At 43.0% G+C, this 14,961-nt stretch overlaps 1 protein-coding gene across 2 annotated transcripts in view; it reads left to right on the forward strand.

The window, feature by feature from the left end:
• MTMR12 (myotubularin related protein 12) overlaps positions 1 to 14,961 on the forward strand; it is a 68,615-nt gene that overhangs the window by 25,299 nt on the left and 28,355 nt on the right. For both annotated transcript variants that reach the window (XM_027605860.2, XM_027605861.2), the window contains exons 2-7: positions 1,178 to 1,238; positions 3,809 to 3,951; positions 5,274 to 5,346; positions 6,109 to 6,239; positions 7,933 to 8,026; positions 11,440 to 11,569. In XM_027605860.2, the coding sequence (XP_027461661.1) occupies positions 1,178 to 1,238; positions 3,809 to 3,951; positions 5,274 to 5,346; positions 6,109 to 6,239; positions 7,933 to 8,026; positions 11,440 to 11,569 (632 nt within the window). The remainder of the gene's footprint in view (positions 1 to 1,177; positions 1,239 to 3,808; positions 3,952 to 5,273; positions 5,347 to 6,108; positions 6,240 to 7,932; positions 8,027 to 11,439; positions 11,570 to 14,961) is intronic.

Here is a 14,961-nt window from a genome sequence, read left to right on the forward strand (position 1 = left end):
GTGGGGAGTCTGCTTGTCCCTCTGCCCCTCGCCCTCCTTGTGCTCACTCTCTCTTTATCTGAAATAAAAATCTTTTTTAAAAAATGGGTTTTCTGAAACAGCTATGATTTTCTTCTTCAGCTTCAAGATTTCAGTATTCAGTATTTCAGTCTGAATTCACAACTTCAGGAAACTCCTACCACGTAGAGCCTCATGCCAAAGAACGAAACAAAACAAATTCTGATTTTATCTGTTAACAAAGCTGGTTGTGTCGTGTAGAATTTTCCACAGTGAAGATTTGACTGGCTGCATCCCCGTGGTGTCATTTAACATGTTTCTCTGTCCCAGTGTTTCTTATACATTGGTAGATTGATATAGAAACCCACGCCGATTGAGGATAGATATTTTGGCAAGACTGCTTAATAGATGGTATGATAGATTGCCTTAGGAGGCCCACCGGGCCTCTCTTTTTGTTATGTTAACACCCATTTATGACCTTTTCCCGGGTTCCACTAATTCATTAAGGATTGCTAATTATCTTTAAATACCCAAAAAACAGTGAACCCAACATGAAGGCATTTGAAGATCTTTTCATTGAGAAACAGTGACAAAGAACCTGGCCTTGATTCCTTATTAGAAGTGATTGTGTCCCATTGCACTGCCTTGGGGTTTTAGGTAATTTGGAATGTTTTCCCATCTGTCTTTACCGCGACTCGGTATGCTACAGAGTAGATGGATCAGTATTGACTTGACACATTCCTATTTTCCTCTTCTTCAAGCCCTTGACATATGTCCATTTTCTTTCAAGAACACATAATCATCTTTTGTTTTTGATCCTTTGTTCTCACTGGAGGAAGAGGGGAGTCATGCTGTGGAATGTCTCCCATTCTCTTTCTGACTCTGTTGGAGCTGCCTTACTTTCTGTGTGACATTTGTTCTTTTAGATAGGGGGTGCCCATTCCTGCCACTCCACTGGGGGCAAGTAATAGTTGTCGATTCTAGATATTTAGTACACTGAAGTAATTTGCTGGAATTTTCTGTCTTTAGTTAAAAATACATTTTTAAAAAGTAGCTTGTCAAATAAAAAACTCCTGACAGTATATGATGTTTTAGTGTGTATTCTGAAAGCATGACTTTGTGTTATTCATTTTGAGCCTTTAAACAAAGAAAAATATTACCATTTGTTCTTTTCTTTTAGGAAATTCACACAAATGAGAAAGAAGTAACAGAGAAGGAAGTAACTCTTCACTTGTTGCCAGGTAACGGTCATGTTTAGCTTCAGACCTTATGTGCAACTCAAAGCCAGTGATAAATTATGTCATCCCTGGTACTGCTATATATAAACTCCTTTGTTTTCACCCAGAGAGCATATAATAGGGATGAGTTGGACAAAAATATCAAGGTCTTTAGTTCAATCACTACATACCTAGGTCTGAATATTACAGCATCTGCCAAGAATTTTTCTTGTTTTCCCCTCCACCCAAGCTGATGAAAATAAGCCTGGGAAATTCACCTCCTTCACAAGCAAATTAGGCCTTTTTTGGGTCACCATACATGGATACATCCAGTATTCTGGTCTCCACTCAGGAAAGTCCTGGTCCCCCACAGAGCCTTACGTTCCACACGCTCTTCATGCTGCTGAGGTCTAGCTGCCCTGGACTAGCTGCCCTGGACTAGCACAGCTGTCTCTGCCTCCCCAGGCAGGTGTTGGTGGCTGGCCTCACCTGTGGTCTCTGCGTATGCATCTGAGCGTAAGGACCAGACAGGTCGGGGTTTACTAACCCTGGGGCTGCCACGGCTTTGCTCTGAGGTCATCACTGAGAGTCTGAATTGGTTGGATAATTTTGAGATGGAAGAGAGACTCTGTATCTGAAGTTAAGCTTTAATCATTCCTGAATTCAGAGACAGAAACTACGGGGTGGTTGTATCCCCTTCCACGGGTGGGGCTGTCCTGGGGGCTGTGCATTCGGTTCTTCTTCTAACATTTTCTTTTTTCTAATCCCAATAGCTTTTTTTCATAAGATTTTTGGGTATATTTCCCCAAAGCAATGGAGGCCTCATTCTGGTACTAATGTTTATTGAGAGGATATGAATATGCACAAGTTTCTGACTGATCCACCTTATTTGGTAAATACTGGGATCCTAAAACTTAAAAATATTTCTGAGTTTCAGAGGTGTGTGTTTGTTTTGTTTTGTTTTGTTTTGTTTTGTTTTTTACTAATAATGGCCGAAATCTTAATCCACATACCACATTGTCCTTCCTTTCCTTGGGTCATAGATCCTGGAACTTTGATTTTTAGTGTAGTGTTAGCACATTCTCTCATCCTCTGGATTACCTGAGGTCTCTTCTTGATGAGCCGCCTCTGTTTCCCAGACTAGACCTTGATTTTTTTCCAGCTCCCGCTTCCCATGATTTGAGACCCTCTCTGCACATGCAAGCTGATAGCAATGGTGCAGCACGCTGGGCTTGCAGAGCCGCACGGGATGTTGTATTAGCTGCTGTGTGCCGGTGTCTAGTCGCCAGCGCACGGCCACTGCCTGAACCCGGCTTGCCTGGTCTTGGGGAGACACTGTTAAAAGTGTTTCACGCTAAGAGTTGAAAGCTCAGGAAACCTTGTTCACGTATCTTCCACCTTGAACTAGTTGAGGCATTTTTTCTGAACTATTTTAAACCCTAACAAGGCCCCGATTCATTGTTTTCTTCGAGCTCGGTGGTCCCTCTAGAGGCTGACCTAGTGACTGAGCCATCTTCCTGTATTTCCTTAGTAATTAACCCCTTGGGAGATGGAAAAATATACCATAATATGCATCACTTGATAGTCTTAGTGTCTGAAACTCTATTTTCATGTTGAAAGTTAGACCAAGTGAATTATGAGCCAAAAAGTACATTCAGAGACACTGAAGAAAATATCCAGAGGGAGATTCTAAGGGGAGACGATTGTCTATTGAAAGAGAAGAATATTCCTTTTCTTTTTTGTTACAAAATATTTGCACTTGGTTTTTTATATCTTCCATATCCTTCTCCTTTTTCTGCTCTCACCCAGACGTCTAGCCCTCATAAGCTTCTCTGTTTCTAGGGAGCAGTGAACGCTTACCTATCCCAAAATCCTAATCTTGACTGTAAAGTCCTTTCTATCTCCAGGAAATACAGCTGCTCGAGCAGGCTGGGCGCCTGCAGATGGAGCAGGAAAGGTGACACACTGAGAGGAAACACCCTCAACTAAGAAAGAGAGGAAACCATTTTTTTTCCCACAAACCTCTGACCTCCCTTTTCCTCCCATCCTTGTCTGTGGAGCCAGAATGCATGTGGTCATGCTGCACCTCTGTGTCTGAGGAAGCTGCCTGCCAGCCCTGTGGCTGGGGAGGCACCCCGCTTTCTCTCAGGTCCAGAGTGAGATGATGGCCCACTCTCCCCACAAAGCGGGCCTGAGCTCTGTGTTCTAGAGCCTTGCTAATTCCATGTAGGGTATCACTTCTGGGGAACGCCTGCTTGGGCCCAAGTAATAGGAACACTGAGGTCTGTGCTTGCAAGTAGCTGAGATCATTTCCACATATTGGACACTTTGCTCATTCACAGCGAGAAGATGGGGAAGTGCCCCATGTGAAGGTGTATCTGAGCCATTTTGGTTTCACTTACCAGCAGTCCCCACTCTGCTTCATCTTCGTGCCTCAGGTTTGCAGCCCCTGCTGTGCTGAAAGTGTAGGTTCTGAAGAGCTGTAGCATGTTGTGCGTTTGTCTTTTCCATGACGAGAGCTGGGGAAGCTTTTACTGTCGCATATTGTATGTTCCCTGAAGACTCTCAGGAGGACTTGTTTTGGTTTTGATCAGGTGAACAGCTGCTTTGTGAAGCCAGCACAGTGCTGAAGTATGTCCAGGAAGATTCCTGTCAGCGTGGGATCTATGGGAAACTTGTCTGCACAGACTTTAAGATTGCTTTCTTGGGCGATGACGAATCGGCACTGGATAATGATGTATGTATGAGCTGCATTTGGCGGAGTTTGAGGGGAGCAGTGCATTTGTGGCCCTGTTGTCTTTTTTCCCAGCTCCTCAGTGACTCTACCCCCGCCCCCTACCTGCCAACACACATTAAACACAAAGGACAGAAGTCTTCACCACTAGATTGCTCTCTGTCCTCTGGGATCTCTTTTCAGTGGTGGGACCATTCTAAATTTCCCTCCAGTGCCTCAAGTCACGCTGGCTTGCATCTGACTTTGTAGGTTGACACCTTCAACTTGTTCTTAATTTCTCCTGTATTTTAGAACAGTACATATCACTCACTGGAATCACATCTCCCCAAATATACTAGTTCCCCATGTTTTCTGTATACTGAGCTGTCCCTCAAATTCAGGAATTGAGCTCGGTAATGAAACTGATGCTGAATGCAGCACTTGAATTTGGGTTTACTGTGCCCCAGTCGCAGTGTCCTCTTAAGACTCGTCCCTGCTTACGGAGAATAGGCAAGTGGAGTGAGGGAGAGGACAGCCCACGTCCTCGGGGGACGTGCTGTATGTTGATGCAAACTCAGTGGTCCCAACCCGCCCCTGCTGCCTTGGAGTGTGGTCTCCTGCTCTGCTGTCTGCTCTAGTGGCTTGGCTCCTTGTCCCGTCCGAATACAGACAGCACTCACAGTGTTTTCTTCCTAAACGTGCCTTCCTGTAGCTGTCACTCACCAGTTTGCATTTGTGTAGAGAAATCCTAACCTCTCCAAGTGATTGTGGCATGGCCAGTTTGCCTGGGAGCAGCCCAGGAATGGCATGTCGTGCTTGGGTTTGGAAAAAAAAAGTGCTTACCAGCTTTCCTAGCACACTTCATCATCCCTTTCCTAGAGAATGTGGCCGGCTCCATTTCCCTGTTTGTTTTTTAGAGTATACACTCAATTTTCTCCACCGTTTTATTGAGATATAATTAACATATAACATCCTATTATTTTACGGAATATAACGTAATGATTTGATACATGTCTATTGCATAATGATTATTAGAATAAGTTTAGTTAACATCTCTTACCTTATATAGTTACAAATTTGTTTTCCTTATGAGAAGATCTTTCTTAGCAACTTTCAAATATATAATACAGTTGTATTAACTATAATCACCAGGCTCTATGTTACATCCCATGATTTGTTTATCATAACTGGAAGTTTGCCCCTTTTGACCACCTTCACCCATTTCTTCCACCCACCCCCTCTCTGTTTTTCCTAATGTGCAATTGGAAAATGGTGATTTGCTCTGTCTGTAAATGTTTAATAGGGCACAGAAAGGAGTCACAGTTGTTTCCTTTTGAATCTTTTAGGAAACCCAATTTAAGAATAAGGTTATAGGAGAAAATGACATCACACTCCACTGTGTTGATCAGATTTATGGAGGTAAGTATCTTTTCCTCTGGGGTGTTGCCAGCCTTTGGAAGTATGGTTGATAATGATAATATTTCTGTGGTCCTTCACAGTTTACTAAAATTTCTTTACATATTTGTTTAAATCAGTTTTATGGATTAGAAAATTGAGATGTAAAGTGGCTTATTCGGGGCCACTTAGCTGGAGGAGCTTGCACTTGAATTTGGAACCTCTTCTAATACTCTGCAGTGCCATTATATGCTAGATCATACTTGTGACTGTCCGTGTGAGGTGTGTAGGTTTTACTCTAAAGACTAATCTGATAAAGGTTTGTTGCACTGTACTCTGAGTCTTTTCTGCTAAGGGTCAAGCCTCTCTGTGCTTCAGTTCTATATTTTGGCAGTAAGGGCTTTTTCAGAAATCATTCAGTAGCCATTTAAGATGATCCCAACACCGGTAGGTGCTGTGCGGTTCAAATTCCGGGGCAGGGAGGGAAGTGTCAGGAGGTGCCCCTGGCCATAAAGCCAGGTCTCAACTGTCTTGACAGCATATCCCTAGTGACCCCCTTCCATCTTTTGTAATCTTAGCTTCTGGAGTCAGTCCATTTTGAGCTTGTCCAGAGGAATGAAGAACGCTGCCCATTGTCAGAGAGCCGGGGCCCCTGCTGACAGTTACTTCGAAGACAGCACCTTTCCTCTCACTTTTGAGAGGTGTGAATAGTCTACCTGTTTCCTCAGCATTAACTTTTTGCCTTATAACATGATTTCCCTTCTTGATTTCATCATCAATGTGTAGTGTTTGATGAGAAAAAGAAACCTCTCTTTGGACAACTGAAGAAATACCCTGAGAAACTCATCATCCACTGCAAAGACCTGCGAGTGTTCCACTTTGGTCTGAGGTACACAAAAGAAGAGGAAGTCAAAAGGGTAACTAGTTGCATGTATTTGTAGGTTTTCTTTCCCATCATGTATCACCACTAACTCTTTTTGCTTATATTGCATGAAGGTGGAGGGGGTGCATTTCACTCCATAAAGTTGAAATTGGCTTATAATCACATGCTTTGATTAGAATTGAGAGAGAATTTGGTGAAGCATGCCTGCGTATTATGTTGGCACATGCTACCTTTAATCCTAGAGTTCGTGATTGTTTTATTCCTGGAGCCTCGAAAGAGTGGGAGGTGATAAACCAGGGGCAGGAGGCAAGCTTCTTCTCCCACCTCTGACAGTCTTTCCAAAAAGTAGTAGTAGAGACCCCCAAGTCCTGGAACAGAGGAGTTCATATCTGGGAAGTTGTAGAAGTATGTGGGAGGAGGAAGAGGTACATGGGGCAGACGGGCAAAGCCGAGTTACCAAATGAGGCCTGTGATTTTGGACACCAAGGAAACTTAATCTGGTTGCTGCAGCAAATAGAAATATGTAACTGGAAGAACTGATTATAGTTGTCACTGTAACTTCTGCGACTCTGTTACTAAAGTGTTGAAGGTCTCAAACTTGCCACTGTCCTGGTAAATCCATCAGGGGAAATGTGGAGAGGGGCTGGCTCACCTGTCGTTCTGGCTACAGTTGAGTTATACACAGTTACGGGTAACTCCTTGGTTTTCTTTCAGGGAGTGTGGTAGTTCAGTTAGAATAATGAACATGACTCCGGTATCTATTCTAAGCAGGAAAAGAGTGGTGTATATAGGGAAAGTACCTGAGAAGCCAGAAACTTCATTTTGAATGATGGTTTTAGCTATCTGTCCAAACATACTTTTGTTTGGAAACTTCAGACAAAAAGCACAATGGATTGATTTCTTTTTCTAATCTTCTAGGAGAAGGTCTTAAAGTCCACAAGTGGATCAGAATAGCTAAGTGTCTTGGTTATTGTCTGATATTAGCCCTATGTCTCTGATGTGTCAGATTTTTAGAGTATCTGAACATGGCACTTAAGTTTTTGTAGCACCTTGTTTTTGATAAATGAGACTATGTTTTAAAAATTTATCTAGAAATTGGGCGCCAGGGTGGTTGGGCACCTGACTCTTGACTTTGGCTCAAGTCATGATCTCAGGGTTGTGAAATCGAGCCCCACACTGGGCTCTACACTGAGTCTGATTAAGACTCTCTCTCCCTTTCCCTACCCCACCCCACACGCATGTGCTCTCACTCTCTCAAATGAATGGATAAATTAAAAAAAAATTTTTTTTTTAATTTCCCTAGAAATTCAGGGGTGCCAGGGTGCTCAGTCAGTTGGGCATCCAACTCTTGGTTTCAGGTCATGGTCTCAGGGTCATGGGATCGAGCCCTGCCTTGGGCTCTGTGCTTGGCACAGAGTCTGTTTGGGATTCTTTCCCCTCCCTCTCCGCTCCTTTCCCTTTTCTCTCTCTCTCTCTCTCAAATAAACAAACAAACATAAATAAATAAATAAAATCTTTAAAGTTTTCCCTAGAAATTCAAAGCTCTTAGTAGACCTGACAAAACTGTTAACATTCTATTTACTTGGCATTATTCCAAAAGGTAATATCATAGAGACCTCAGAGTTTACGTGATGCCCATAGGAGCCTATTAGCATGCTGGAAACCTAGACAGCTAAGTGTTTATCTGCCAAAAGTATGACTATACCCATTGTTTGGTTCTTTCCTAGATTGTCAGTGGCATAATTCATCATACCCAGGCTCCGAAACTGCTTAAAAGATTATTTCTGTTTTCCTATGCAGCTGCTGCACAAAACAATACAGGTGAGTGTCTTCTAGGTTCTAATTTGCAGGTAGGCAGACCCTTTAAATTCCTACCTGAAACTAGCAAGCAAAAACCCATCCATGAGTTTCTTTTTCCTCTTTCCTAGCAATTGATTGCCTCTTGCTTGGGTAAGTCATTCACGTTTCTTAAAAAAAAAAAAGTTTCGGTGCGCCTGGGTGGCTCAGTTGTTAAGCATCTGCCTTTGGCTCAGGTCATGATCCCAGGGTTCTGGGATCGGGTCCCACATCAGGCTCCCTGCTCAACGGGAAGCCTGCTTCTCTCTACCCCCGCTCCCCCTGCTTGTGTTCCTGCTCTCTCGCTCTCTCTCCCTCAAATAAATAAATAAAACATTAAAAAAAAAAAGTTTCTATTTTTTTTTTCCTGTGATCTTTATTGCTTTAACTTATCTTTTAGTTTTATTTGCTTTTTTTGTGAGGTATTATTGGTTTGGTTGTTTCTTACGAAAGATAAAATCAATGTATTATAACGGGGAATGTGAGACTGTAGAGAAAATTCAGACAAGTTTAAAATAATCCTGTTTGGTTTTTTTTTTCCACCTTAATGTATTTGATTTCATTTCATAATACTTTAGAGAATGTCTTGCATTCTAGAAAGCCTTTAAACAACCAGAACATCCTCTGGGGAAATGGAACAGCAGTTGTACATAAGAGAGCACATCAGAAAGCAAATATGCTTACATAACTTAAATTCTAAATGTCTTCCATTCAGTTCACTGAAAAAGGGAGCAGTTTTTTAACTAAGAAACATTGGTCATTTGAATTCGCTATTAATAATGGCTAGCATTGTACAGTGTTTCCACAGATGTCTGTCTTCTTCTCTCCATCTCTCTCCTCGGTCTGTTTCCTCACTCTGCCGGTCAATCTTAACATCAGGTTGATGTTGAGTGACCCTGTGTGCTATGTGCTTTTCGTTAGGGAAGTGGCATGTTAGTTTAACAGCATACATGGGGCCTTCTGGAGTGTAGAGTTGAACTGCTCATTTGTTCAACATTTTTGAACGCTTGCTGTGGGTCAGGACTTGGGGATGGAAGTGGGTAGGACTAAATCCCTGTCCTTTATGAGCATCAAGTCTAAGCAGAGACAGCTGAGAGCTGTGTCCTTTGGTGGAGGGGCTGGTCACACTGCGGGTGGTGCGGGGAGGCTGTCACAGGGCACAGGCTGTGCTGGAGCCGATAGTGGAGGATGTGGGGGTGTCTGGTGGGCACAGAGGAGTATTTTAGGCAGCCGGGATCAGCATGTGCAGAGATGTAGATATCTGAGAGAGCAGGTTGCATTTTGGGGACTATGGTGACTTAGTAGAAAAGCTGTGAGTTTTGGAGTCTGTCCCACTTGAGTTCAAGTCCTTGCCTAGCTGCTCAGTAGCGGTGTGATCCTGGGGATGACACTAAATTTTGGGGGCAGGTGTTTTCTCATTATAAAAACAGCAGTGTTAAAGCCTTGGTTGAAGTGTTGTTAAGATTATAAATTGTTAAATCCATAGCACGTGTGGTACAGTCAATTAAGTGAGGGTTAATTGAAAGTATAACTGTGTATTATTCAGGGTGGATTATTTCAGAGAATTACACTAACTTAAGATAATGCTTAGCTCTAGCGTTAGACTGAACATAAAATTAGTTCCTTAATTCAGTAAGTTCATCTTAGAATGACAGATCCTTTCACTGTAGCTACACGTTCAAGTGCTGAGTAACTGGCTTACAACAGCTTGGTGCAATATGAGCTACACAAAATATGACTGATTTATGAATTACTGTAATTTATATAAACATCTACTGGGTTTACATTTGAAAAATCATACTCTATTTTTAAGAATTCTGTCTCTTCCTTATATCCTGACTCTTGGTCCAGACTCAGTATAGGATAGTTTCTTGGCTCCCCAAGACTATGTTGATCTGTGTTCCAACCCTTACGTTGATTGACTCTCGCCGTTTCTTCACCTAGTGGTGTTTTGTTTTGTTTTGTTTTGTGTGTGTGTGTCACAAGGCCCAGGATAATGTGGCATCTTCTATTCTATTTTCCATCTTTTTTTTTTTAATCCTCTTTCCAACCCCCATTTTTTGAGAAGTAAATGTTATAACTGATGGATGCTAATTGAACAGTTAACTTTTGCGTTTAGTAGGGGTTTGTAGAGGTGGGTGCTTTGCAGCCTGAACATCTTCAGTTAGTTTCTGGCTTAATAATTCACAAAATATGCTTTGGCTGAAAGGTCCTGAATACTGTGACGTGGCATTTTAGGGAAGGACTTATCTGTGTTGCTAAAAGAATTATCTACTCTGAATAGGAATCTTACTATTATTTGTGTCCATGGGGAAATTTTTTTGGTGTTTATTACTTTATGGAAATCCCTTACAGCTCCTTGGGCTTGGATTCCAGTTCTGCCATTGCCTAGCTCTGTGACCTTAGGCAAGTTTCTTGATCTTTCTCTGCCACATCTGTAAAATGGAGGAATTAATATTACCTACCCTGTAGGATTGTGAAGATGGAGTTAATAAAACATAGTATGCTCAGAACAGTACCTGGCACATACTAAGTGCTATATAAGCTTAACCACTGTTTTTGTCATTATTCTTATTATCGTTTGTACTACGATCTGGTTTTATTTTAATAAAATAGCATGGGGGAGTTTTATCAAACACTGTTTTCCCCAGAATGCTTGGGTTTCTTTTTTGAAATGCACGAGGGCTTGAACTGATATGTGTAAATAGCTGAGACTGTTTTGGTGCATGTCACCCAGTGGTTTGTGGCTTAGGAGAGGACCGAGGACACATCTGGGCTGCAAGCGTAGTGCTCCTGGACATTTCCCCCTAATGCAGGGTGAGGGACAGAAGTCTCCATGACCATGGTGCAGTCCCTGACTAGCAAGCCCTGACCCTCACCACAGCTGTCTGATCTGGTGATGGCCGTTAGTAACTATGTCACACTGGAAAATCCTCTTGTTGGCAATGAATGCATCTGCAAATTGAAGGAGGATTTACATTCAGGGATCTGACATGCTATTCAAATGAGTTTGCCATCTTATGCACATATTGGTAGGGCTAAAAATATTTTATTATTTGTAGCATTTGTGCCAAGCCTGTCTTCTAGTGTTTCACAGGATCTTTCATGTTATATAAATTATCTCATGGTCAGATGACTGAAAATGGAGCTATAAATTACTTTTGCAAGGAGTGGAACAAGAACACCTCCTTTCCTCCAGTATAAAAAGACAGACCCTTCATCATAATTTTGAGTTAATGACAAAAAAAAAGGAACAAGGTTAGGATTAAGCAGTGAACTTGCTGTGCTTGGATAAAAATGGGCTTAATGAACAAAATTGGGGCTTACGGATCCACTTTCACGTCATTAAAATACCTGTACTTCATGACAAGACTTTCTTTTTAAATTTGTTTTGTTAGCCACCGATCCCAAGAACCATACGGTAATGTTTGACACACTTAAGGACTGGTGTTGGGAATTGGAACGGACCAAAGGCAATGTCAAGTACAAAGCAGTGAGTGTCAATGAAGGCTATAAAGTTGGTGAAAGGTAAGCATTCAGTGCTCTGCTTTTTTTTTTTTAATGGCTTTATTGAGATTGAATTCACATGCCATACAATTCACACATTTGAGGTACACAGTATTTTGAAATCTATTCACAGGGTTGTGCAACCATCACCACAGTCAATTTTAGAATGTTTTCATCAGCCTCAGAAGAAACCTCATACTCCGCTTAGTAGTTGCTCCCCATGTGCCCTCAGCACCCCCAGCCTTAGGCAACCTCTAATCTACTTTCTGTCTCCATAGTTTGCTTAGTCTCAAGATTTCATATAAATGGAATCTGATAATAAGTGGTCTTTATGCTTGGCTTCTTCACTTAGCATAATGTTGTCAAGGCTCATCCATGTTGTAGCATGTAGCAGCATTCCATTCTTTTTTATTGCTGAATAATATTCCATGGTATGGATAGACCACATTTTATTTATCCATTCATCAGTTGATAGGCTATCATGAATAATGCTGCTATGAACATTTGTTTACAAGGTTTTAGGTTTCCAGTTCTCTCTCTCTCTGTGTGTGTGTGTATGCCTAGGTGTGTGTGTGTGTGTGTGTGTGTGTGTGTGTGTGTGTGTGTGTGTGTATGTATTCCTAGGATAGAATTGCTGGGTCATATGATAACTCTGTTTAACTGTCTGAGGAACTGCCAGACTGTTTTCCCCAGTGGCTGTACCATTTACACTCCCATCAGCAGCGTAGGAGGGGTCCACGTTTTCCATGTTGGTACTGTGCTTAAGAAACCCTTAAGATGTCCCTTAAAACATTCAAAAGTGAATTTGTGTCTTTTTTTTCCCATTGTATGTAGAGTCTAAATGTAAAACTATTAGAGGCATTTTTGAATTTATATTGTATATTTGCTTTCCTTTTACTTAGCACTTCATTTATTCAATAAAAATCTTTGGCAGGGCACCTGGGTGGCACAGTTGGTTAGGCGTGCGACTCTTGGTTTTGGCTCAGGTCATGGTCTTGGGGTTGTGGGATTGAGCCCCGCGTCAGTCTCTGCTCAGTGGGGAGCCTGCTTCTCTCTCTCCCTCCCTCTCTCTCCTTCCCCCTGTGTGCACACTCTTTCTCTCTCTCAAATAAATGGGTAAATCTTTAAAACAAATCTTTGAGTGGCCACTGTGCACCAGGAAGTGTCCTGGCTACTAGAGATACAGCAGTAAACAAAGAGCCTAAAAATTCCTGCCGTCCTGGAACTTTCACACTAGTGGGAGGAAAACAATGATAGAATAAATGAGTGATCAGAGAGTATTAAAAGGTAGTAAGTGCTATGGAGAAAAATAGATCACAGGGGCTAGGGAGTGCTGGAAGTGTTGGTGGGGAGGGTTGGTCGGGCACAGGGGACGGTAGAGGCAAAGACCCTGAGGTGGAGTGTTGTCTGGCTTCTGTGAGGGAACAGCAAGGAGCCCAGGGGCTGGTGAGGAGCCATCAAGGGACAGAGTAGTAGGGGGTGAGGTCGGGGCAGAGGGAGGTGTTTGGATGGTGAAGGGGAGGAGGCTTTCAGCATTTATCGTGCAGTGAGGAAAAGGCAGAGGCATGATGTGATCTGACCTACATTTTTTTATTTTTATTTTATTTAAAAAAATATGTATTTATTTGACAGAGAGTGAGAGAGCACAAGCAGGGGGAACAGTAGAGGGAGAGGGAGAAGCAGGTTCCTCGCCAAGCAGGGAGCCGGATGTGGGGCTTGATCTTGATTCTAGGACTCTGGGATCATGACCTGAGCCGAAGGCAGATGCTTAACCATCTGAGCCACCCAGGCGCCCCTGACCTACATTTTTAAAGGCTGACTCTGCATAATACTTTTTTAAAAAAGATTTATTTGAGAGAGAGTGCGCACGTGCACAAGCAGGAGAAGCAGAGGGAAAGGGAGAATCTCAAGCAGACTCCCCACAGAGCGCTGAGCCTGACGCAAGGCTTGATCTCACAACCCTGAGATCATGACCTGAGCCAAAACCAAGAGTTGGATGCTTAACTGACTGCGCTACCCAGGCACCCCTGCATAATTCTTTTTTAGAAGCTTGAATCTTCTCATTTTGGAACATACTCTTCAATATCCTGCTAGCAATTTCATAAAATTTGTATTTCTTTTTTTTTTTTTAAGTTTTTTTAATGTATTTATTTGGCAGAGAGATACAGAGAGCACAAGTAGGCAGAGAGGCAGGCAGAGGGAGAGGGAGAAGCAGGCTCCCCGCTGAGCAGGGAGCCTGATACGGGGCTCGATCCCAGGACCCTGGGATCATGACCTGAGCCAAAGGCAGATGCTTAACCGATATTTCTTTTTAAAAGAGATTTTATTTATTTATTTGACAGAGCACAAGCCAGGGGGAGCGGCAGGGAGAGGGAGAAGCAGACTCCCCATTGAGCAAGAAGCCCAATGCAGGGCTTGATCCCGATGTAGGGCTTGATCCCAGGACCCTGGGATCATGACCTGAACCAAAGGCAGGTGCTTAACCAACGGAGCCACCCAGGCCTCCCCAATCTCAAACATTTATAAACTTAGCTCTCCTGACAGCACAACCCGGAATGACAGTGGGGAGGGACCTGCAGAGCAAATGTCACGGCCCCATTCCTGCCCTTCTCCTCCTCCCCGCTCTTTCCAGTCACAGAGCTTGAAAACGGAAAGCTAGCTCTTGCTCAGAAAGAGGTTAGAAACCCCTGCACCTAGGAGGTGATAGTTTGTAATATGTTGACGCTGATAGAAGGCGTCCCCATTCCGATAATTGTTTTTATTTTTTTAAAAATTTTATTTATTTATTAGAGACACAGCGAGAGAGGGAACACAAGCAGGGGGAGTGGGGAGAGGGAGAAGCAGGCTTCCCGCGGAGCAGGGAGCCCGACGCGGGGCTCGATCCCAGGTCCACTGGGACCATGACCTGAGCCGAAGGCAGATGCTTAACAACTGAGCCACCCAGGCACCCCCGAGAATTGTTTTTAAAAAATCCTGTCACATACTGATTAAATTCATTGGTATTTATTTAGTTGTCAGCATCAAAAATATACCTGGTAGAAAAGGCAGGTGGGGAGGAAGGTTTTAAAGGTTTATTTATTTCAGAGAGAGCACAAGTGTGAGTGAGTCTGTGAGGGGGAGAGAATCTTTGAGCAGACACTCCACTGAGTGTGGAGCCTGAAGTGGGGCTCGATCCCAGGACCCATTGGATCATGACCCGAGCTGAAACTAAGAATCAGATGCCCAACTGACTCAGCTTTACCCAGGTGCCCATGGGAAGGAAGCTTTTAATTAGTGGTTAGCAGGGAAAATGGGGCTTTGGCAAGATTTTAGTTCTGGGAGCACTCAGCGCAAACACATATCCCTGGGACGGCCCTAGCCGTACATACAATCCCCTACCCTTTTCTGCCCTGTGGAGAAGATACAGGGCAAGT

The sequence above is a fragment of the Zalophus californianus genome, chromosome 5, assembly GCF_009762305.2.
Source record: "Zalophus californianus isolate mZalCal1 chromosome 5, mZalCal1.pri.v2, whole genome shotgun sequence".
NCBI classification, from domain to species: domain Eukaryota; kingdom Metazoa; phylum Chordata; class Mammalia; order Carnivora; family Otariidae; genus Zalophus; species Zalophus californianus.